The 25809-nt window shown below is 41.2% G+C and overlaps 1 protein-coding gene across 2 annotated transcripts; it reads right to left on the bottom strand.

The window, feature by feature from the left end:
- Positions 1–6243: 6243 nt before the first annotated feature.
- On the bottom strand, positions 6244–24664 carry LOC125464418 (schlafen family member 11-like). 2 transcript variants are annotated; one of them, XM_059655308.1, is made up of 5 exons: positions 24554–24664; positions 20495–21552; positions 20128–20256; positions 14841–15606; positions 6244–13607 (listed from the first exon to the last, which is right to left on the bottom strand). In XM_059655308.1, the coding sequence occupies exons 2-5, from the start codon at positions 21549–21551 to the stop codon at positions 12797–12799; spliced, it is 2763 nt and encodes a 920-aa protein (XP_059511291.1). In that variant the 5' UTR covers position 21552; positions 24554–24664; the 3' UTR covers positions 6244–12796. The 2 variants fall into 2 exon arrangements, with proteins under 2 accessions (XP_059511291.1, XP_059511292.1); XM_059655309.1 differs by lacking the exon at positions 20128–20256.
- Between the last annotated feature and the right edge of the window lie 1145 nt (positions 24665–25809).

The following is a 25809-nucleotide window of genomic DNA, read 5'->3' on the forward strand; positions in this document are numbered from 1 at the left end:
TTTCTGAACAATAAAAAGTATATTTGGAATTTTCGTGTATTGACTTTTTGAATGAATGAAGCTGTGCATAATGCATGTCATCTCATCATCTGAACTGTGATCACATTTGTATTCAGGTAGACAGGTTGTAAACATCAAATTTGAATGCTGAACACAGGGTAAAATGCAGGATTCTCAGCAGTATGGAGGAACAGGAGGATCTTCGGATCCACGTCCATAGATCCCTCAAAGTTCTAACCAAGTTGATAGGGTTGTAAAGAAGGTATATGGTGTGTTGCCTTTCATTGGCAGGGGAATTGAGTTTAAGAGCTGTGAGGTTATGCTGCAGCTCTATAATACTCTTCGAATATTATCACAAAGATAGTAGGAACTGCCGATGCTGCAGAATCTGAGATAACACGGTGTGTAGCTGGATGAACACAGCGGGCCAAGCAGTATCAGAGGAGCGGGAAAGCTTGACGTTTCCTGCTCCTCTGATGCTGCTTGGCCTGCTGTGTTCATCCAGCTTCACACCATGTTATCTTAGACTATTATGATAGGTTCTGGTTACCTCATTATAGGAAAGATGTGGAAGCTTTAGAGACGGTGCAGAGGTGATTTACCAGGATGCTGCCTGGACTGGAGGGCAGGTCTTGTGAGGAAAGGTTGAGGGAGCTAGGGCTTTTTTCATTGGAGTGAAGAATGATGAGAGGTGACTTGATAGAGGTTTACAAGATGATGAGAGGCATAGATAGAATGGATAGTCAGAGACTTTTTCCCCAGGGCGGAAACCACTATTGGAGGCATAATTTTGAAGTGATTGGAGGGAAGTATAGGGGAGATGTCAGAGGTAGGTTCTTTACACTGAGAGCGGTGGGCATGTGGAATGCACTGCCGGCAGTGTTAGTGGGGTCAGATACATTAGAGACTTTTAAGCAATTCTTGGATAGGCACATGAAGGATCGTAAAATGTAAGGTATGTGGGGTAGTCTGATCTTAGTAGGATAATAGGTCAGCACAACATTGTGGGCTGAAGGGCCTGTACTGTTCTGTGTTCTATGTAGTCATAGTTGGACAACACTGAAACAGACCGTTCGCACAAACTTGTCCATGCTAACCAGGTTTCCTAAACTGAACTAGTCCCATTTGCCTACATTTGGCCCATTATACCTCTAAGCTTTTTCCCATCAATGATGCTGTCCACGTCTTTTAGATGTTGTAATTGTACCTGTCTCTACCACTTCCACTGGATATTCATTCTGTACATGCACCAGTGTCTATGTGGGGACGAGAACAAGTGCCCCCCTGATCTCTCAAATGTTTGAGTGAGTAATTACAACCGAGCATGCCCACATGGTGCTGACTGTGCTCAGCAGGGGACCTAGCAGCATGTGAGTACAATGAAACACACCTAACCGACACCTTGAAATGCAGCTAGCTTGTCTTGAAGAAGAGATGCATTCATTTGACAGAAGTTGCTGCAGGCTGTGGATAAAAAAGCTTGGATAGAAAGAAAAGCACACGAATGAGCAACATGCAATTGAGTGTGATCCTAGGTGGAGTCCACTGGACTGCTGACAGGTTTGAATGGTTGTTCTTCCAATGTGACAGTTATTCTGTTCTCTCTGCATGTGTTTCTGCCAGGTGCTCTGGTTTCCTCTCAGTCCAAAGATGTGCAGGTTAGGTTGATTGTCCCTGCTAAATTGTTCAGTGTCCAAGGATGAGTGGCTAGGATGATTAGCAAGGATAGGTCAGGGGGCTGGGTGTGGGTGGGGTGCTCTTCAGAGGGGTGGTGTGGACTCGATGGGCTGACTGGCCGCCTTCCACGCTCTAAAAGATTGTATGATTCATATGATTGCTGCTCCCCCATCCATGGGCAAAAAAACTAGCGGAGATGGTATATTGTCCTCAGTCGGCCATGTAAGTGGCTCAATTGGCTACTAGCCAGATGGTTAATCTGCTGCTTTTCTGGCACGGCCAGTAGGGTATATAAGCTTGTTGCCATGCAAGGCCAACTTCATGCCACACTAACATCACGTCAGCTGGTAGCAGCACTGAAAGGGCTAAGGAGGTGATTGCACTTGTCTGCAGCTTTAAGTCCCTCTAGTTTTGGACCCCCCCCCCCTCCACCCTAGGTTAAAAACCTTGGCTATTCACCCTCTCCATGCCTCTTGTGATTTTATAAACCTCTATAAGGTCACCCCTCAGCCTCATTATTAATAATATCATTATTATTTATTATGCAGTCTCTCGGGTGTTTTCTCCATATCCCTTGATCCCTGTACTAATAAAAGCAAATGTTTATCTCAGGTTTGAATACACTTAATGACTCAGTCACTCTACCTGCCTGTGGTAAAGCATTCACAGAATCAGTGCACCCTACAAAGCAATTCTTCAGCTCTGTCTTAAAGGCACTTGGTCTGAAATGATGCCCTCTTTTCTTAGACTCTCCCACAAGCAGAGAACAACCTCTCAGCATCTACAACGTCAGGTCCTCTAAGAATCTTTTATATATCAATACGGTCATTCTTAATTGTTTTAAAGTCCAACGATCACAGGCCAAAACTTTGTGACGTCTCCACATAAGAAAATCCATGCCTGGGACCAATCCTCTCTGGACTGCCTCCAATGCCTTTCTATTTTTCCTTTGATAATAGCAACAAAAATGTTCACAGTATTATAGCTGCAGTCTGTATAGTTTTAGCAAGACTTCCCTATTTTCATACTCCATCCCATTGAAATATGCCTTCCCCTATGTCCTGCTGAGCTTGGATGCTAGTTTATGGTTCATGCATGGGAACACCCGAAACCTTTTGTACTGCAGTTTTCTGCATTTAAGTAATACTCAGCTCTTCCATTCTTTCTGCCAAAGATCCTCATATTTTCACACATTGTGAGCCATATGCAAAGTTTCTGTGCACTTACTAAACCTGTCTATATACTTCTACAACTTTTCTGTCTCATCTTCACCACCTATTTTGTTATCTGCAAACCTGAAAATAGAACATAAACTTCCATCATTCAAATCATTGATATATTTTGAAAGTAATTGTGGTGCAGCTCAGCTTCCTGTAACACACGGCTAGTTACAAGTTGACATAGCAAAATGCCCTCCCCTGGCCTGCTGTGTTCCTCCAGTCCAACGCTGTTATCGCTGACTCCAGCATCAGCATTTCTTACTATCCCATTCTATTAGTTAATCCTATTACTATGCTAATGTACTATCCCCAGTAGCATAGGCTTTTATCTTAAAGGGACCACAATAAGGTAACTTACTTATCAAAAGCTTTTGGAAATCCAAATATATTACATCCACTGCTTCCCCTTGCTAACTCTGCTTAATATCTTCTCAGAGTTCTAATAAACTCGTCAGACATGAATTTCACTTCATGAAGCCATGCTGACTCTGTTTGACTAAATTATGCATTTCTAAATGCTCTGCTATTACAACCTTTATCATGGATGTTAACACTCTCCCAACGACAAATGTTAGCCAAATGGCCAATATTTAGAAACTAACAAAAGGCTCAGCAGGTCTGACAGAATCTGTGAAGAGGAATCAGAGTTAATGTTTCGAGTCGAGTAACCCTGCTTCAGAATTGCTGGTAGTGAGGAAAATGTTGGTTTGTATTGCCAAATACAGGGTGGGAGGAGGGGGAAAGGAATAAATAAGTGGGAATAGAGCTCAGACAGGAGAACAGTTGCAGTATTATAGGAGTGGATAACAACCTGGCTAGAAGGGTAGATCGCTATTACTGGGGACTGTTAGTGGCTACCAGTAGGTTGTGTATAATAGCAGACTATGTGATAACAAGGCCTGGTGTGTGGAAGTTGGGAAAAGGATGTGGGAGAGCTCAAGCCCTAAAGCTGATGAACTCAATATTGAGTCCAGAAGACTGCAGACTCCCTAACATGAAAATGAGGTACCAATCTTCCAACTTGTGATGAACTTCACTGGAGCACTGCAGCACTGCAGCAAGCCCGAGACAGAGATATTGGCCAGGGAACAGGTTGGTGTTAAAGTGGCACTTTCCATTCTCATTTCTGATTTACAGCATCTGCAATTCTTGCGGCTTTTATTTGGCCAATGTTTAGCCTGTTTTCTTTCTGTCTCTCCTTTTGAATAAAGGTGTTACATAGAAGATTGGAAAACCACTAGGACTTTTACAGAATCTAGGGACTCTTGTAAGATTATTACCAGTGCATTCACCATCTCTGTCATGACTTCCTTCAAGATCCTAGGTTACAACCCATCAGGTCCAGGGGACTTTCCCAATCCATTCAAACCAACTCTCTCCTCATAATCACCCTTATTTAAGTTTACCATAGTTGTTTCTGACACAAGCATCTCACTGAATAAACTGAATGCTGAATTCTATGATGTTATGTCACTGTTACCGAGTGTACCCTTTCCCCTGAGATCATTTAATAAACCTGCCTCGTAATAAATTACTAGATCAAACATAACCTGATCCCTGCTTCACAATTTGTTCTTCAGAACTGTTCTGAAAACTTTATGAATTCATCCTGTGTCAATCTACTTGAAGGTTAAAGTCACCCATGATTGATGTCCCTTTTTTTTAAACATATGCTCACACTCTCATTTATTCTGCCCTACAGTTCAGTTATTTTTGCAGGCCTGTAGACAACTCCTAGTAGAGTCTACTTCGTCTAGTTGGATCATTTAAGACCATTAATTGCATCTTTTCATCATCTTTCCCCCATTGACCCAATTTTGCTGCATTTTATTTTATAGTTTGTACAAAATGTCCCTTTCTGTTCCACTCAGTTTATTACTAAAGTAATTGCAATGCCACCATATCTATTTGTTTTGTGATGCTCTGTATCCTCTCTCCAGAGAATAGTAACTATTCCCCCAGTTATTCTGTCCCCCCTCACACTACTACATTCCTATTTCTTCCTCAACTTGAATGTTTCCCTATGCTAAGGTGCCACAGTCAGGTTGCATATCTTTGCCACCCCAATCTTGTCTGAACAGTTTGCAAGAATTTTACAACTGCTGAATAATTGCAGCTACTACTGGGGCTACGTCACTTGCAGTCACAGCCACCTGTATCTGGTCACAGACCAAATTTGAATCACCTAATCTGAAGGGTGTGACCACATCCTGGGGTAAAATGTCCAAGTAACTTTCCAACTCCCTGATGTGGCACAATGTCTGCAGCTTGGATTCCAGCTTCTTAACTCATGTAAGAAGTTCCTCAAACTACAGACACTTACTACAAGGTAAAACACAAAAAAAAGGTCTGCGGTTTGGAACATAACTCACAAAAGGGGCATTGTTAATTAGTCAGCCCCTCATTAGGGAGATGATGGCCTAATGGTATTATTGTTGGACTATTAATCCAGAGATCCAGATAATATTCTGGGAACTTGGGTTTGAATCCTGCCATGGCAGATGGTGGAACTTGATTTCAATTTTTTAAAAATCTGGAAATGAGTCTAATGATGATCATGAAACCGTTGCTGATTGTCAGAAAAACCCATCTGGTTGACTAATGTCCTTTAGGAAAGGAAACTGCCATCCTTATCTGGCCTGACCTGCATGTGACTCCAGACCCACAGCAATGTGTTGACTCTTAACTGCCTTCTGGACAATTAGGAATGGGCAATAAATGCTAGCCTAGCCAGCGATATCCTCATCCTGTGAATGAATTTAAAAAAACTACTTCCTTTTAAGCCTGTTTGAAGTTTCCCTGACACACTGTGGTGCTACATTCCATAGGTTCACACAGCCCTTTGACAGGTAGCAACTGAATTTACATCTGCAGTTATCCTTTGGCCCTGTGTCCCTTTTTAAAAAAAACACTTGTAATTAAAAGTTCGAAATGTCCATAAATGATTGAAAGTTATTATTTGTTTTATGACAATAATTGGCAAGTCTTACTCAGACATCTCCTCCCAGTGGCTGAGGAGCTCCTCTTTTAGAAACAGTACCATCAAGAGAAACAGTGACATGCTATTCACAGCAAATTCAAAATAATGTAGAGAGCGGCAGCAATGTTTAAATCCGACTTCCTTCAACCTCTAAGAGATTTTCAGCTCTTCTCAACAGGGAATTACTTTGGAGCATTCTCCTCAAATCTAGATGTCTACAGAAATGTGCCACCATCTTTCACCTTAAGTAAAACGATACAGAAGGAGGCCAATCAGTCTATCATGACTTGACAGCCCTTTGAAAGAACTATCCAATATGTCCCATTCCTGTTTCTTTTTATACAAGACATTTCTTCTTATGAACTATTTATTCAATTTCATTTTGAGGCCGTTTTGAATCAGTTGCCACATCTCTTTCAGGTACCATGTTCTAGATTACAGCAGTTCCCTGTGAAATAATACATTCACTTTATGTTACCACTGGCTCTTTTTCTAACTCTCAAACTTGTGTCCATCTGATTTCTGACTCTTCTGCTGTTAGAGATAGTTTCTTATTGTTCACTGAATCAAAACCCTTCTGATTTGAGCTCCTTTATTAAAACTCCTGCCAAGCTTAAATAAAAGCAAATTACTATGGGTACTGGAAATCTGAAAATAAAACAAAGTGGTGGAATAGTAAGATAATATATTCAAGAAATATTATAACCCAATTCAGAATTACAGTAAAAAACATGAGAAATTGGTTATTTACATTTGTGCTAAATTCATTATTCAAGGATTCCTAGTATTGTATGTATGCCATATAGATGAAAGCACAAAGTCAAAGTAGCAATTGTACTTCAGAACCAGCCTGATAATGTTTGTCAAAAATATTTTCAAAAGTTACAATTGTTGCTATCATTATACAACTTAAACTCTATAACCGAAATAGATAGCTAGATTTTACAATTTCTGCTGGTTGAAGACAATGGAACCCTGCATACAACCCATGGACTACTCTTTCAACTAATTACATAAGCTGGAATTGTTCCTTTTGCTGCAACAAGCACAGTCAAAGCTACTTTAATGTTCACTTTTAATAAATTTAACCATAACTAGATATTAAAATGTTTCATTTGCAGTGGCCTTTCAATTATTCTCACCCCTTCAAATTCACTTGCTCATAATTTTCCTCTCCAGCTGCATACTTCCCTTTGATTCCTTTACATTTGATGCTAATATTTTGAATGAAGTTAGCCAATGAATGTGTAGAAGCTGATGCCATCAACTGCCTTGGGCTCATTGTATGCCATGTTAAAATTCACTGGAATAGTATGCTGTTAAAAACCCTTTATGTAAACTTACACACTCTTAGAATTACAATTCTAACATTTTACTTTCTAGATAGTCAATCTGCGATTACATTATCTTTTTATTAATATACACAACTTTTACATTAAATGGTTGCAACAAAATTCTCCATCTCAATAGTTTTGAATTCTGATTTTTGAACTTTTCACTGAGTGCTAGTTGATTATGATCAGTATACATTGGCGTTTCATTGTTTTACTGTTGGATATAGACTTCAAAGTGCTGAAGAGCTAATAACAATCTTAAAGTCTCTTTTTCTACGGTAGAGTATTTCTTCTGAAACTGGTTCAGCTTCTTAAAGAAGTATTCCACTGACTTCTCTAATCCCGACTCGTTATCTTGTAACAAGAGAGTGCCTACCTCATATCACGAGCATCAAATGCCATTTTGAAAGGACTGCAGAATTCAGGAGTGTCAAATGTTGCTAGGTATTCTGCTGACCAGACAACGTTTGCTAGTTTCTTTGAGCAAAATTGTTAAAGGTCATTATCACAATGAAATGGCACACATAAATCTGAAAATCCTAAAACATCATGATTTCTTATTTAGTTTTAAGAATGGAATGTATCAAAGCCTTCAATTTTGCTGTCCTTGTCCAATCACATGTCCTAAGTAAGTCACTCTTGCTTTTTGAAATTCACCTTTGGACAACTTTATCACTAAACCAGTCAATTTTAAGTGGTTAAACATATCTTTGACTTATCTTGCATGCTCTTCCCAAGTGCTACTATAAACAGCAGGATTATCCAAATACAATTCACAGTTACAAACTTCAGCTATGACTTGTCCAAGGTACATGTCCTATTGAAAGAACAGGTAGATGGGCAGAGGAGATAGGGCTGCTTTGTGTTATGGACCAGACTAAACCCCCTCAAGGAAATAGCCTAAACCCTAACTTTTTTCTTATTTTAAAGGCATATGCCAAGCATTGCGTTCTCAATGCAATTCGATTGGTCAAACTACTCGACTTTAAACAAAACACACTTTATTTAAAATACAGACAAAATAAAAGAATTGGCTCAGCTGTAACTCTATCTAAATAATACACATTGACGACTACCAATTAACTTCCTATATAGTAACATCCCATAAACTGTTGGCAAAGGCAAATTTCAGTAAAATAGATTGTCTCACAGCAGAAAGTCATCCCCACCTTTTAGCTGTAAGAGAGGAATAAGATCCTCCACATGCAACCCCAAGGACCCATGCAACTGCTGAAAACTATAACTTAATACCCTGGTTCTGCAGGAGCTTGATCCCACCCATTCAGGCTGCTTCTGTTGTTCCAACTTCTAAAAGCCAATAAAGTAAACAGCTTGTGAGGTTTTGGTTTTTTCTTTGAAAGTTGGAACAATAGAAACAACCTGAATGGGTGGGGTCAACCTCCCATAGAACCAGGATTTTTTGTTTTAGCTTTCAGCAGTTACTGAGGTCTTGAAGCTGGATGTGGGAGCTCTTATTCCTCTCTCTGTTGACTCGCTAACTGTATGATGTTTTGGTACGCATGTTTTAATTTGAATGCTTTCTGTGCACCTGCAAACCCACAAACTGCTGCCCACAGACATTTTGTTTAAATCTCTAAGCATGGAAAAAGTGCATCATCTTTGTGTATAATCTTCCCCTCGTGCTTCCCCGCCGACTCACAGCATTTTACGAACATCAATATCTAACTTCCTGCCTTACAATCCACAACTAATCTACTGAAATTTGCAACACTTACAAATTAATTGTTTCAATATAGTATGGTTTTATATATATATATTGTTTTAAAGCCTTTCCATAGAGTTACACTTAAGCGCATTCTTTCCTTTTTAGTTTTTATTTTAACTGTAGTATAAAAATATGGTGCACTTAAAGTTGATTAATCAAATTGTATCTAGATGCAATGTCTGGTGCTTGCCTTTAAAATAAATAAAAGTTAGGGTCTAGGTTATCTCCTTGACATGTTTTGAAGGGTTTTGGTCTAGTCCATAACAAATTGTGAACTCTTATCAAGATAAAAATCTCTAATTCTATGTTGGGTGTAGGCTTATTGGACTCAAAGGCACTGAGTGGTGAGTGTTGGTGTTCTCTTTTCAGGTGTTGAATTCTGTTGGTTTGAATAGGTGTGCGTTATGTAGTAATAGCTGTTTCAGAGACAGAGTTTCCTTGGGGTGGAAGAAGTCACTTCTAAGAGTTTTACAGAAAGTGAGCAAGGCAAGGCTTTTGGAATTCAGACAAATTGGATTAGGGTTGCCTTTGTCTGTAAGGAAAGTGGAAGTAACTAGAAATTTACGATAGCTGGGAAATGCCAACGATTCAATAGGAAGGTGGACTGGAAGATCAGGTTGGATCTGATCTCAACGAATTTGTCGGATGTCTACAAGATAGTGTTTTTTGGAGCAGCTTGTGGTACAGCTTCCGATGGAACAGCTAATTCTGGATTTGGTGATGTGTAATGAGGCAGCCTTGGCCAGGGTGAAGGAACCCTCAGGGAATAGTGACCATAATATGATAGAATTCACCCTGCAGTTTGAGACAGAGAAGGTAGAATATGATGGGATGGTATTACAATTGACGAAGGGCAGACAGTGAGAGTCTTTTTCCGAGGATGATGACGTCAGCTTGTACGAGGGGGCATAGCTACCAACTGAGGGGTGATAGATTTAAGACAGATGTCAGAGGCAGGTTCTTTACTCGGAGAGCGGTAAGGGCGTGGAACGCCCTGCCTGCCAATGTAGTTAACTCAGCCACATTAGGGGCATTTAAACAGTCCTTGGATAAGCATATGGATGATGATGGGATAGTGTAGGGGGATGGGCTCAGATTAGTTCACAGGTCGGCGCAACATTGAGGGCCGAAGGGCCTGTTCTGCTCTGTATTGTTCTATGTTCTATGTAACTCCTTTAGCTTTGACTGCAGCATAACCTGTCAGTGCTAACTTACTTGATTCTGAATCAGCCTCCTGAGCCTCAATGAATGAATATATAACGCCTCTTTTTAAATATATTCGTTCTTAAATAGAGTTTCAACTCCTCTACCACTTACTTGTGGTAGCATTGTGACCTCTGGTGAGACTTTGTTTAGCCACTGCTCTAGTCACTACCCATAACAGAAAAATACCAAGGACCTGTTCCTGTAACTGTTCAGATTCTTTAGTCTCAATTGGACTTCCTGTGATTAAAGGTGAAGCTATGACTTTCATTCCTGCCAATTCATTCCCCAGTTGTAAATCAACTGCCCCAGCTACCGCTACTCCAGACAAGTCACACTCCATTTGGGCATGTACAATGGAACTGGAATATACTCTTTGGCTTCCAATGAACATTCTGGAGGGAAAAACAAAATTCTTTTCCAGTGACAGAGTCTGAGTAGCCCCAATATCCACTAGAATAGTTATGGATTGGGATTCTTCCTTTGAAGAAAAAGGGGCTACGGAAACACAAGTTTTAAAACACAGAAGGAGGCCGTTTGCCATAACATGCTTAGACCAACTTGTTAAATGAACATCATTACTTATTGCTCATCTGCTTTTTCCCATTCCTTTGCGCATTATTTTATATAAACAATCATCCAAAATCCTCTTGAATGCCTCAATTGAACCTGCCTCCACCACATTTCCAATCAATGCGCTCCACATCCTAACCACTTGCTGAATGAATTTTTTTTTCCTGACTTCACCCTTGCTTCTTTTGCAGATCACTTTAAATCTATGCCCACTCATTCTTGTTCCTTTTACAAGCGGGAACAGTTTTTCTCCATGTATCTTATCCAGCATCCTCAGGCTACTGAAAAGATTTTGAAATCAACCAGATCTCCTTTTAGCCTTCATTTTTCTAAGGGTAATGGTCCTAACTTTCTTTAATCTATCCTCATCCTTGGAACCAATCTTGTTAAACCCTTTCTGCACTCTCTCCAATGCACTCCATCCTTTCTATAATGTGGTGCTCAGAAATGTACAGAATATTCCAGCTGAGATATATCAAATGTCTTATGGAATTTCAGTATCACCTCTTTGCTCTTGTACTCAACATCCCTATTAATAAAGCCAAGGACACTGTGTTTAACTGACTGCTTTCTCTACCTGTGTTGCTACTTTCAATGTTCTGTACACATACAACCAAGTCCAAGTCCCTCTCCTCCTTTTAGAGCTGTTTCCCCTATTTGATAGCGCTTTTCAATTTCTTCCGACCAAAATGCATCACCTCACACTTCTCAGCACTCTTCCCTTTAGATAATAACCATTCATAATTCTCATCTAGCCTAAGTATTTCTTTTACACACACAGAAGCATCTACATCTGGTCTCTTAAGTTGTTGTTAAAAGCCACAATCTGCTCCACGGGCTTTCCTGTTTCGTTTCTTTTTTGAACTCACTCTTACAAACTTCAATAAGTCACAAAATTACAGAATCATACAGTATATGCCCTTCAGCCCATTTGGTGTGCACCGACAAGAAAAAGTTATTCTAAATCTACACTATCCTACTCTCCAGCACTTGGCCTATAGCCTTGAACACTATGACATTTCGAATGCTCATACAAGTACTTTTAAAAGGTTTGAGGTTTCCTATCTCAACTACCTGCCCAGACAACGCATTCCAGATTTCCACTATTCTCTAGGTGAATTAGATTTTCTTCAAATCTCCTCTTAACCTCCTGCCTTTCACTTTAACATTACACTCCCTTGATACAGACCCTTCATCTAACTTTCACTGTCCATGTCCCTCAGAATATTTTTATTTGTGTCTTTTAAAACAGTGGGTTGCAATGAGAACTTTTTTTTTTAAAAAATCAAGGTTTTAACAAGACACAGTTACATATCTTCATAACAAGGAATTTTATAACAATTCTGAGCTCTGTTCTTGTGACTGTGGGTTTCTGCAATGTGCAGACAATCTGGAACTAAAGAGGTGTTTACTAGTGAAGCTAATTGAAGAGGTTGGAACTGGAAGAGAGTGAAACTGCACACAAACACATGTCCTTCCATCTTCCAAGCAGAAGCTACCTGTTCTCTGCAGCAAAAAGTTTAATTTGTCCCCTTTCTGCTTTCTCTGTTCTGAAGAAAATAGCCTCAGTTTATCCTGCCTCTCTTCGTAACAAACATGTTCCATCACAGGCAACATCCTGATAAATCTTTTCCACACACTCTCCAGTGCAACTGAAAGGTCACAACTCTCAGCAATCACCACAATAAAGGGAACTGATTTTCTTCAGTTTAAACTTTTTTTTAAAAATGCAAAGAACAGGCAGCTTCTGCTTGGAAGATAAACTTCACAGACATGTGTTCTTCTCTCACACTCTCCCTGAATATATGTCTGTACCTTATATCCAGTTCCAACCTCCTTAATTAGCTTCACTTGTAAACAACTCATTAGCTTCTAATTGTCTGCACATTGCAGAAGCCGACACCCACGAGAACAGAGTTCACAATTGTTGGCAAATTCTTTGTTATGAAAATCTGCAACCATCCTGTTAAAACCCTGGTCTAAGAAAAGTTCTCATTGCAATCCAACAGTTTCAAAAGATGCAGAAATAAGAAGAAATGTTCCTGAGAGCTAGTAGAGGAAAATCAAGGCTACTGAGCCTCATTTAGTTTTCAAATAACAAATGAAGCTGTGTCATAGCTCGTGAAGCCAAGCAGACTAAAATATTTGGAGTTAGTACTTGCTGATCAGGGTGAGGTAGAGGGTTAATGCCAAATACAATGGGTTTTTCTAAGCCTGAAAATCGGCGTATACTGTTCAAAGTAACAATGTTTTCAGTCGTATGATCCCCAAATGCTGATTCTGCTTCATCTAAATATGCATATACATTCAATCTTTTGAGTTCACACTGCAGCAGATCCCTATACTTTTTACATTCTTCCTGTGTACTACAGAGAATAGCCATCTGTTCTGTTGTATAGCCTGTATCAAGGTATTGTTTTATTTTGACCCTGATGTGTTTGGCAATGTTTTCTGGTGTCATTTTTGATTTCTCAACCTTCCCTGGAAAAGAATGCCCACAATTAGCTTCTTTATACAGTTTAGTAAGAAATTTACGTTTCTCTTGATCACATTCTGAAAGAAGAATCTGCTCCATGTTTAGATGGACAATTTTATGTATTTCCTTGCCATTCCGGACCCCTGTTGTTAATTCTTCTCTAGGATCCTGGTCTTGAATCCTTGGCAATCCAGTTGAAAAGAAATGAGACATTTGGAAGTAATCCATGAAAATCCAGAAGACTCCTGCTCCATTTGGATGTGTTACTTCAGCCGTTCTGATTGATTCAGCTTTCTCATACCAGTCTCCAGACTCGAGGCGAAAATTTTGAGCCTCGTCAACAATAACGTGTTTTACCTTCGGGAAATTCTCGCTCATGAATGTCTTCCTTGTAACGCAGGTACAATTTGTTTTCTGCCTAAAATTGAAATTAGTTTAGTGTAAAATATCATTTAAAAACCGCTTAGCAGTACAAAATGTATTTCAAAAGTGATACTTGCCAATAATGCCTACACATCTAAACTATTGCAAAATGCAGATTTAACTTATGTCAGGCCACAACAAGAGTGCCACTTCCCAATAAGCCAAGAATTCCAAACACATGCATACAGCAGGAGCATGACATTGTGCATGTGTTACAATGTATTTACAGGAATTAGTGTGCCTGTAGTGAGGAGACTGGCATGAAAAGGAGAACATGAGACTAAGGACAACATGAAAGTGAGGGTCCATGGGACTCTATCTGTTGGTCAGAAGCAGAAGGCTTAGACTTCAGGTTGCAGACCCTTTGGATGCCTTAGGAGCAGAGGCCGTGAACAGCAAGTATTAGGAGACATTCTGAGGAGCTAAGAGGACTGTGAAAGGTTGCTGGCCTTGTATTGCAGAACGAGCAGCCCAAGAAGGTGTTGCTATACATGTAAAGTGTTGCTGTTGGTTCTGAGGAGCAGGAGGCTTATTGAAATCCCAGGAGCTGTTTGGCAGTTGAAAGTGAGGTTACAGGAATCCCGCAAGCAGTATTTGCGTTGTTCGGTTGAAAGAGGGGAGTTTCACAGTCAGTGAAACTAGCTAATTGCAAGAGTTAGAACTGTGCCAGTGAGTAGATGTTGGAAGGTAGCCTCTCCAGCCCCGTGGAACTCAGTAGTGGAATTACCAGGATATAAACATTTACTACAGCAGACTGAGTTGGAGGAAGTTCAGAGGCTAGATCTTCAGAAAGGGTAGATTTGATACTCCATGTGAAGGAGGCAAAGTTTCGGTGACATTGTGGGTCACTAAATCTCATTATCATCTGGGTGGGCTGCTGAGGAATGTGTGAGAACTGTCTCAATCACAACAGTAATTTGATGAAATCCTTGAAGTTTTCAACCACAGTTCATCTATTACATTTGCGAAATGTTAGTTCTGCATGTTAGAGCACAAGTTGTTTAGATATTATATTGTTTTACTTTCTTAACCTTTTGTAGTAATGTTTATTTTGTTAGTTTATAAATCATAGGATCTTATGTTAATGAAGACTGAATTAAAGGCTAAATAGATAATGAAACTGGAAGAAAAGTCTCCCATCCACCATTCTCCTACATCATCCAGGAACATAAACATATACTTGTACATTTGTCTCTCTCTTAAAAATGAAGCAGTAATATAATCTCACCTCATAAATCTTGCCAGTGGAGCATTTTCACAAATGTAAAGGACCTCAGCTTTTTTACATTGAAAGGTGTTGATAATCCTTTCAATGAGTTGCCTGGCTATAATTGTTTTGCCAGTTCCAGGAAGGCCGTGCACAAAGAGTTTTTTGCACTTCTCAATATCGTGTTTTGAATGAAGAATCTGAAATTGCTCCAAAGTTAGCAGATTGAGAAATTCACAGCCAAGTTGATCACTTAAGAAGGATCTGAAATTCAATAGCACGATAGTGAGTGCTATTAGTAATGCTGTAATGTTCAAGAATGTATAATCTTTTGGGTACCGAACTTCTAATCTCCTTTTAGCTTCCTGCATATTGCCCAATTCCATTGTAGATGTACTACTGCCTTCGACAGACTGACCTTTAGAATACCAAAGGATTTTGGGAATTACACAGAGTTTTCCTGTATAGCCACCTGGATTCACCAGTTTTTGTTTGATGGAAAAAGCTGTGTCTTTTGAATACTTGAAAACTTCATCACTTTCCCGCTTGCCAACCGTGTATAATCTTGGAGCATTCTCCGTTGCCAGTAGCAGTGCATCACATACTACATCCTGGTGCTTTGCCCGCCCAATGTCAACAGCCCAGCTTCTGGAGAAAATCAAAACTCCCCGGCCTCTTACACCTTTCATTTTAGGCAGCAGATTCTCCAGATTTGGATACTCTTTGAGCAGTTCTTTATGCAAGTTGTCTGGTATTATGCTGATTTCACTGGAAGAATGAAATTCCACTGTAAAAATGTAAGTGAAACAATAAATCACATTGAATAATTAAGCCAATGATGAAACATTGAATGACATTTGAACAATGCATATCATCATTAACATTTAATTGTTAGGTAGCTTGTGGCAATGAACATGTATCCTAGGGATTACAAATCACCCCAAAATTGTTTGATAGCTTGTGCCATCCCACTGTCAAAATCTCAGCTTGCAATCAACTATCCAACAGTTTCGTGAAGATATTGCTGCATTTGTATATTAATTTCCAAATAAGTTGTCATCTCTGGTTTGTTACCCGTGCCACATGCGAGTGAGGCGAGGAATAGGGAGAGAGTGCAGTTGAACAAGTGACTACAGGGATGGTGCAGAAGGGAGGGATTCAGATACCTGGATAATTGGAGCTCATTCTGGGGTAGGTGGGACCTCAACAAACGTGATGGTCTACACTTGAACCAGAGGAGCACCAATATCGGGGGGGGGGGCTGATATTTGCTAATGCTCTTCGGGAGGATTTAAACTACTTCAGCAGGGGGTGTGGGAACCTGATTTGTAGCTCCAGTGAACAGGAGGTTCAGAGTAGTGAGGTCATGAATAAGGGTTCAAGGTCGCAGGAGTGTACCGGCAGGCAGGAAGGTGTTTGAAGTGTGTCTACTGCGACACCAGGAGTGTCCGGAATAAGGTGGATGAACTTGCAGCATGGGTGGGTACCCGGGACTTCGATGTTGTGGCCATTTCGGAGACATGGATAGAGCAGGGACAGGAATGGTTGTTGCAGGTTCCAGGGTTTACATGTTTCAGTAAGATCAGGGAAGGTGGTACAACAGGTGGAGGTGTGGCATTGTTAGTCAAGGACAGTATTACAGTGGCAGAGAGGACATTTGATGAGGACTTGTCTACTTAGGTAGTATGGGCTGAGGTCAGAAACAGGAAAGGAGAGGTCACCCTGTTGGGAGTTTTCTACAGGCCTAAGAAAAGTTCCAGAGATGTAGAGGAACGGATTGCAAAAATGATTCTGGATGGGAGCAAAAGTAACAGGGCAGTTATTATGGGGGTCTTTAACTTTCCAAATATTGACCGGAGACGCTACAGTTCAAGTACTTTAGATGGGTCAGTTTTTGTCCAAACATTGGATTTGGTACTGGGTAATGAACCATGCCAGATATTAGAATTGGAGGTAGGTGAGCACTTGGTGATAGAGACCACAATTCGGTTACGTTTACTTTAGCGTTGGAAAGGGATAGGTATATACCGCAGGGCAAGAGTCATAGCTGGGGGAAAGGCAATTAGGCAAGATTTAGGATGCATAGGGTGGGGAAGGAAACTGCAGGAGTTGGGCACAATTAAAATGTGGAGCTTGTTCAAGGAACAACTACTGCATGTCCTTGATAAGTATGTACCTGTCAGGCAGGAAGGAAGTGGTCGAGCGAGGGAACCGTGGTTTACAAAAGAAGTTGAATCTCTTGTCAAGAAGAAGAAGGAGGCTTATGTAAAGATGAAGCATGAAGGCTCAGTTAGGGTGTCTGAGAGTTACAAGTTAGCCAGGAAGGACCGAAAGAGAGAGCTTACAAGAGCCAGGAAGGGACATGAGAAGTCTTTGGCAGGTAGGATCAAGGAAAGCCCTAAAGCCTTCTACAGGTATGTTAGGAATAAAAGAATGACTAGAGTAAGATTAGGGCCAGTCAAAGACAGTAGTGGGAAGTTATGCGGAGTCCAAAGAGATAGGCGAGGTGCTAAATGAATATTTTTCGTCAGTATTCACATATGAAAAAGACAATGTTGTCGAGGAGAATACTGAGATACAGGCTATTAGACTAGACAGGATTGAGGTTCATAAGGAGGAGGCGTTAGCAATTCTGGAAAGTGTGAAAATAGATAAGTCCCCTGAGCTGGATGGGATTTATCTTAGGATTCTCTGGGAAGCCAGGGAGGAGATTGCAGAGCTTTTGGCTTTGATCTTTACGTTGTCATTGTCAACAGGAATACTGCCAAAAGACTGGAGGATAGCAAACGTTTTCCCCGAGTTCAAGAAGGGGAGTAGAGACAACCCTGGTAATTATAGACCAGTGAGCCTTACTTCAATTGTGGGTAAAGTGTTGGAAAGGATTATAAGAGATAGGATTTATAATCATCTAGAAAGGAATAATTTGATTAGGGATAGACAACACGGTTTTGTGAAGGGTAGGGCGTGCCTCACAAACCTTATTGAGTTCTTTGAGGTGACCAAACAGGTGGATGAGGGTAAAGCGGTTGACGTGGTGTATATGAATTTCAGTAAAGCGTTTGATAATGTTCCCCATGGTAGGCTACTGCAGAAAATACGGAGGCATGAGATTGAGGGTGATTTAGCGGTTTGGATCAGAAATTAGCTTGCTGTAAGAAGGCAGAGGGTGGTGGTTGATGGGAAATGTTCATCCTGGGGTTCAGTTACTAGTGGTGTACCGCAAGGATCTGTTGTGGGGCCGGTGCCGTTTGTCATTTTTATAAATGACCTGGATGAGGGCAGAAGGATGGGTTGGTAAATTTGTGGATAACACTAAAGTAGGTGGAGTTGTGGATAGTGCGGAAGGATGTTGCAGGTTACAGAGGGACATAGATGAGCTGCAGAGCTGGGCTGAGAGATGGCAAATGGAGTTTAATGTGGAAAGGTGTGAGGTGATTCACTTTGGAAGGAGTAACAGGAATAGAGAATACTGGACTAATGGTAAGATTCTTGGTATGACATGTTGTCCATGTGCATAGATCCCTGAAAGTTGCCATCCAGGTTGATAGGGTTGTTAGGAAGGCATACGGTGTGTTGGGTTTTATTGGTAGAGGGATTGAGTTTCAGAGCCATGAGGTCATGTTGCAGCTGTAAAAACTCTGGTGAGGCCGCACTTGGAATACTGTGTACAGTTCTGGTTGCCGCATTATAGGAAGGATGTGGAAGCATTGGAAAGGGTGCAGAGGAGATTTACCAGGATGTTGCCTGGTATGGACGGAAGGTCTTATGAGGAAAGGCTGAGGGACTTGACGCTGTTTTCGTTAGAGAGAAGAAGGCGAAGAGTTGACTTAATAGAGACATACAAGATGATCAGAGGATTAGATAGAGCGGACAGTGAGAGCCTTTTTCCTCAGATGGTGATGGCTAGCACAAGGGGGCATAGCTTTAAATTGAGGGGTGATTGATGCAGGACAGAAGTCACAGCTAAGTTCTTTACTCAGAGAGTAGTAGGGGCATGGAATGCCCTGCCTGAAACAGTAATAGATTTGCCAAATTTAAGGGCATTTAAATGGTCATTGGATAAACATATGGATGATAATGGAATAGTGTAGGTTAGGTGGGCTTCAGATTGGTTTCATAGGTCAGCACAACGTCGAGGGCTGAAGGGCCTGTACTGCGCTGTAATGTTCAATGTTCACCACTGAATATATTTTATATTCAAAGTTATTTTTGGTATTCAACATGTCATAACACACCTCTGCAGGGGCTGAGGGGGGTGAACCCAGGGCTCCTGAATCAGAGGCAGTAACACCACTTCTGCACCAAACAAGACCCCAAAATTTTAATTTAATCTATTTTGCTAATCAACCTGTTCAGAGATGTTATTACACAACTCTGTGACATGAACTTGAGCCTTCTGATTCAGGGGTAGGGACAGTACCATTGCGCCACAAGAAGGCCAACTGACCACAAAAAATTAATCCAATTAATTAACAGCAGATGCACCATCTTAATAATATGATTATTAGTAATAGCTATCAACCAACTTTGCTGGCTCTGAAAATGAATAACTGTACACATGGATTCTCATTCCTTCAGAATGAATGGCTGTTGTAGGTTTTTGGAATGTCAAATTTCATTTCAATTCATTTTTCTTAATTTTACTTTCTATATCCCTTCTTTCCTCTCTCTCTGCCTTTCTTGACACTGAATTCACCCAATCTAATTGCCCCTCATTCCATCTCCTTCTTCTGTTTACTTCTGAAGCCTTAAATATTTTCGTTTAAGGAAACACCCAATTAAGTTCATTCAACACCAGATTCCCAGATATCCAACTGCCACCCGTACTAGAGTGCAGTGATCAGTTTACCCATCCACCCTAAAGTCCTTTTCCTCATCCACAAAGGGTACAAGTACCTTGTACCTGTTAGGCAAGGTCAATAGCTGGAGAAGCCTCAATGCTACATTCAGGATCTCTCTACCTGATTCACTTGAAGTCAAGCCTCCTGTCTGTGACCACTGGCCAAACTACAGGGTGTGCATTTCTCCTGAAAAACAGCATCCAGGTAACTCTTCCCCTCCCTGATGTGCCAGTTATAAACTATCAATGGAAGACATAAATCAAAAACAAAATGAGTTGCAGACTCTTTATAAGTAAACACCCTTCTTGGAACTGAAAAATAAATGTTTCATGTTTATATACTCAGAGAAAAAGCACAGACATAAATGAGTAAAATCTTACTGTATAAAGCAGATTGAGAAGCAATAGAGAGGAAGAATTAAAGCAATGGCATCTTGTTGAAGAGAAATTTTCATCAAAATGTCAGACCTGGAAACAATTTCCGTTGCAATTCGTTCAAACATTCAGCATCTTTAAGTGAATAGACTGTCTTACACCCCATTGGTGCTGCAGTCACACTCAACTCCTTCTGAAAACTGGAACACAGTTTTTCTATGTCTACAAGATAAAGAATAATCATACCATTCAAATTAGGTCAGAAACTTGCATCTTTTTAATATAAATTACTTCTGTTCCTTATGGTGCTTAATCACTGAATATGTCATCAGAATTATTCCTGTATTTTAGTTGTTTCAGGCTAGAAAATCAAGAAGCTGCTTTCCTGTAAAAGCACTCTCCCCTGTTTACAACACGTGATAAATCTGAATACATTCATATTACAACTTAAGAAACTTACCTGGATCTGTGGCTAATATTATTTCAGTCCATTCACGAGGTTCTACTCTCTTAATCTGGTCATTTTCTATCTTCCAACAGTCAGGCTTATCAGCAAACACCACACAGCAGAATGGTTCCACGTACAAAATTATTAGAAAGCCGTGCTGTTCTGATTTGTTCAGTACTCTGGCAACATTAATGCTATAGTTAATAATTTTTTGAGTGTTGCAAATGTGTACAGTGTTGAGTTTTTCTACAGTTGTAGATATTAATTTCTCAAAATATTGTGGATCTTCAATACAATGACCACATCCAACAACCTTTCTTGTGTTAGTGACACCAATCAATAAATATCCACCATTTGTGTTTGCAAAGGCAGAGATGTACTTAGGCAGTGCCTCTTTTATCCTCCTGGCATCGTTTTTCCCTGAGAAGTCTTTAAATTCAACATACATAGATTCATTGAAATTCAATGTATCACCAAACTGAAATTCTCTGCTTTTGAACACAGTTGATTCGATTGGCTCAATTTTAGGTTTCTTATGTAGCGGCTCAATGCTCAAATCTGAGTCTTTTTCGATGCTGTCACTTCTTCCTGCAGCCTTAGTTTTTCTTGTAATGAAATTCTCAAATTCAAGTGGTGACATTTGATAGCTACTGCTGTCTGCTCGCTGGTAGGCATTACTCTTTATAGCGCAAAGTCTTGGCAACTTTTCATTATTATTGCCATCTCCATTGCTCCAAGACTGCACAAAAATGAGCATTCTTCCATCTTGCTGAATAAAATTAAAGGAAGATTTGACTGCTGCACAACTTTGCAAATTATGCAACCCATTTTCGATATCTGACCCAATTCCATGAATGTCATAGTTATAACCTTCATTCAGCACTTTCACAGTGATAATCCCACCCCCAGAGTTCAATAAAGCACATGCAGATCTGATTATATTGTAGCACTCCTCTTTTGTTCTGCCTTTCATTGTTTTTCTGTAGTGCTCCCCAAAGTTTGCTGCACCTGCATCCAACACCAAGTCAGCATAATCATTCTCAATTACTTGAATGTTGTCTAGTTCCATTCTGTAAAATGAAATGGATAATGCATTAACTGAGAACTAATTTCATACAAAGGATCAAACTTGCACTACACAGGATGCACTGAATTAATGTATAATCTGCTGGAATTTCAGTGCAGTACTTGAGAAACATTGCACTTTCAGAGGTGGTTTTCTGAATAAGATCACTCACTAAAACCATATCTAATTTCTAAGGATGATGTCAAGAATAAAATTAGCACTATTTGAAAAATAGGGGGACTCTCCCCAATATTAGTCTCCCAGCAATATTACTAAGATACTTTCAATCATTTGTAGGAACTTGATGTACAAATTGGCTCAGAGATAATCGGAACTGCAGATGCTGGAGAATCCAAGATAATAAAACGTGAGGCTGGATGAACACAGCAGGCCCAGCAGCATCTCAGGAGCACAAAAGCTGACGTTTCAGGCCTAGACCCTTCATCAGAGAGGGGGATGGGGTGAGGGTTCTGGAATAAATAGGGAGAGAGGGGGAGGCGGACCAAAGATGGAGAGAAAAGAAGATAGGTGGAGAGGAGAGTATAGGTGGGGAGGTAGGAAGGGGATAGGTCAGTCCAGGGAAGACGGACAGGTCAAGGAGGCGGGATGAGGTTAGTAGGTAGGAGATGGAGGTGCGGCTTGGTGTGGGAGCGAGGGATGGGTGAGAGGAAGAACAGGTTAGGGAGGCAGAGACAGGTTGGACTGGTTTTGGGATGCAGTGGGTGGAGGGGAAGAGCTGGGCTGGTTGTGTGGTGCATTGGGGGGAGGGGATGAACTGGGCTGGTTTTGGGATGCGGTGGGGGAAGGGGAGATTTTGAAGCTGGTGAAGTCAAATTGGCTGCTGTGTTACCTAGCAACTGCTACCTCCAAGATGGAAGGAGTGTACTGTCATTGTCTAGTACCACTACTCGGAAGGCTTTAATAACGTTCCCCACAGGAGGTTGGTAAGCATATAGGATAGACTAAGGATTGGCTAATGGACAGAAAACAGTGAGAATAAATGGGTCATTCTAGATAGGTAGTGACGAGTGGTGTATCCAGGATCAGTACCCCAGCTGCTGTCAGTATATATCTATGATCTGGAGGTGGAGACCAAATGTAATACTGCTAAATTTGCAGTTAAAACAAAGATAAGACGGAACATGTGTTGTTTGGAGGGGTTAAAAGCCGCTTTTGAAGGATTTGGACAGGCTTTAGTGAATGGGCAAAGAACTTGGCAGGTGGAACATAATCTGGAAAAATGTGAGGTTATCTGCTTTGACAGGAGAAACAGATATGCAGACTATTTCTTAAATGGTGGAATGTTGAAATGATTAGATGTACAGATAGATCCGAGTGTCCTCATCAATAAGTTACCAAAGGCTAGCATGAAGGTGCAGCAAGCTGTTAGGTAGGCAAATGTAACATTGGCCTTCATCTCAACAGCATTTGAGTATAGGAGTAGTGAAGACTTGTTTCAACTGTATGAGAAGAGATAATGGGAACTGCAGATGCTGGATAATCTGAGATAACAAAGTGTGGAGCTGGATGAACACAGCAGGCCAAGCAAAGATGCTGCTCGGCCTGCTGTGTTCATCCAGCTCCACCCTTTATTATCTCAACTATATGAGAACTTGGTTAGACCACACCTGGAGTACTGTGTGCAGTTTTGGTCTCCTTATTTCAAGAAAGATAACATTGCCATAGGGAGAGTGCAACAAAGGTTGAACAGATTTGTTCTGAGATGGTAGGGCTGACCTATAAAGAGAGATATGACAAACGGGACCTGTATTCTCGCGAATTTTGAATAATGAGTGGGGATCTCGTTGAAACTTTCAAAACACTTTAAAGACATAAACAGGGTAGCTTCATGTAATGTTTCCCATGATTGGCAATTCTAGAAACAAAAGACACCATTTGTAACTGAGAGGAGAATTATTTTTACTCGGAGCATTTAGAACATAGAACATAGAACATTACAGCACAGTACAGGCCCTTCAGCCCTCGATGTTGTGCTGACCTGTCATACCGATCTCAAGCCCATCTAACCTACACTATTCCATGTACGTCCATATGCTTATCCAATGATACCTTAAATGTACCCAAAGTTGGTGAATCTACTACCGTTGCAGCAAAGTGTTCCATTCCCTTACTACTCTCTGAGTAAAGAAACTACCTCTGACATCTGTCCTATATCTTTCACCCCTCAATTTAAAGCTATGCCCCCTTGTGCTCGCCATCACCATCCTAGGAAAAAGGCTCTAGCTATCCACCCTATCTAACCCTCTGATTATTTTATATGTTTCAATTAAGTCACCTCTCAACCTTCTTCTTTCTAATGAAAACAGCATCAAGTCCCTCAGCCTTTCCTCATAAGACCTTCCCTCCATACCAGGCAACATCCTAGTAAATCTCCTCTGCACCCTTTCCAAAGCTTCCACATCCTTCTTATAATGTGGTGACCAGAACTGTACATAACACTCCAAGTGCGGCCGCACCAGAGTTTTGTACGGCTCTTGGTTCCGGAACTCGATTGTTTCACAATAAATCAGTGAAGATGTAAAACAAGGCTAACAAGTTCAGTTTGTAGTATGGAAGTATCAGTGGCTCCCCTCGAAACAAACCAATACACACACACTAACAAACACCAGGTAAACGAAAAAAATGCAACTCCATGCATAGGTTCACTTTAGCGGGGAAAGAAAACACTTGGCCAATAACAGTTAATTTTTGAGTGATAAAAAGAAAAACATGCGGCATATTCAAATAGCAAAGTGTAGAGCTGGATGATCACAGCAGGCCAAGCAGCATCTAAAAAAGCTGACGTTTCGGGCCTGGGCCGAGACCTGATGAAACATCAGCCTTTCTGCTCCTGAGATGCTGCTTGACCTGCTGTGATCATCCAGGCCCACACCTTGTTATCTCGGATTCTGCAGCTCCTACCATCTCCTTCTTTCTTTCTTGGTGCTTTTTGTTTTTCCCACTCTTCAGTAATTCTATTCTTCGCACCCTTGTAAACCACCTACCTCAGCAGTCAGGAAGGAGCTGGGTTGCTGCGCGGGAACTGAACTCTCAAGTTGCGCGCCTTCAGCGACGGTGGATCGAGCGCGGGCGGGTAGGTGAGGCAGCCCGGAGCTGGAGTCTGGAAAGACCGGAGCGGGACCCTGGCGCAGGCTGGAAAACCCGGAATGGGACTGCTGCAGTGAAAAAGAAAGTTGGACTCTCTTAATAGACAGTAGGAACTGCAGATGCTGGAGAATCTGAGACAACAATGTGTAGAGCTGGATGAACACAGCAGGCCAAGCAGCATCAGCTGGCATTTCGGGTCTGGACCCTTCTTCGAAATGGGAGAGGGGAAGGGGATTCTGAAATAAATAGGGAGAGAGGGGGATGCAGATAGAAGATGGGTAGAGGAGAAGAAGGTGGGGATGAGGCTGGTAGGTATGAGGTGGGGGTAGGGGTTAAGGTGGGAGGAGTGGATAGGTGGGAGAAAGGATGGACAGGTCAGGGAGGTGGGGGCCAGCTGGGCTGGTTTTCAGATGTAGGCAGGGGAGGGGGGATTTTGAATCTTGTGAAGTCCACATTGTCAACAAGTCCACAGCCCAATGGTATCAATATGGACTTCACAAGCTTCAAAATCTGCCTGCCTCCAACCGCATCCCAAAACTAGCCCAGCTGGTCCCTGCCTTCCTAACCTGTCCGTCCTTCCTCCCACTTCAACCCCCACCCCCTACCTACCAGCCTCATCCCTGCCTTCTTGACCTGTCCATCTTCCTTTGACAGACCAATCCCCATCCTAACGCCCCACCTACACTCGCCTTTACTGGCTCCATCCCCGCCTCCTTGACCTGTCCATTTCCTCTCAACCTATATGCTCATTTATCCACCTTCTATCCACCTCCCCCCCTCTCTATTTATTTCAGAATCCCCTTCCCCTCTCCCATTTCTGAAGGGTCCAGACCTGAAACATTGGCTTTCCTGCTCCTCTGATGCTGCTTAGCCTGCTGTGTTCATCCAGCTCTGCACCTTGTTATCTTGGACTCTCAAGTGTTTTTTTCTCTCTTATTCTAAGTTAATGTGAATGGCACCATGTGTGTAAGGCGAAGGTACACACTCTCTGCTGTATTTTTACATTGAATACACATGACAATAAACGATTCAATTCAATTCAATTCATGAACCATATGGGTGTTTCCAAGCATCAACAGTGATTACATTGCCATTTGAGGTTCTCAATTAGCAGTCCAGTGACATTAGCACTGCACTGGCACAGATTGCACAT

Source organism: Stegostoma tigrinum, chromosome 27 (genome assembly GCF_030684315.1).
Source record: "Stegostoma tigrinum isolate sSteTig4 chromosome 27, sSteTig4.hap1, whole genome shotgun sequence".
Classification (NCBI taxonomy): domain Eukaryota; kingdom Metazoa; phylum Chordata; class Chondrichthyes; order Orectolobiformes; family Stegostomatidae; genus Stegostoma; species Stegostoma tigrinum.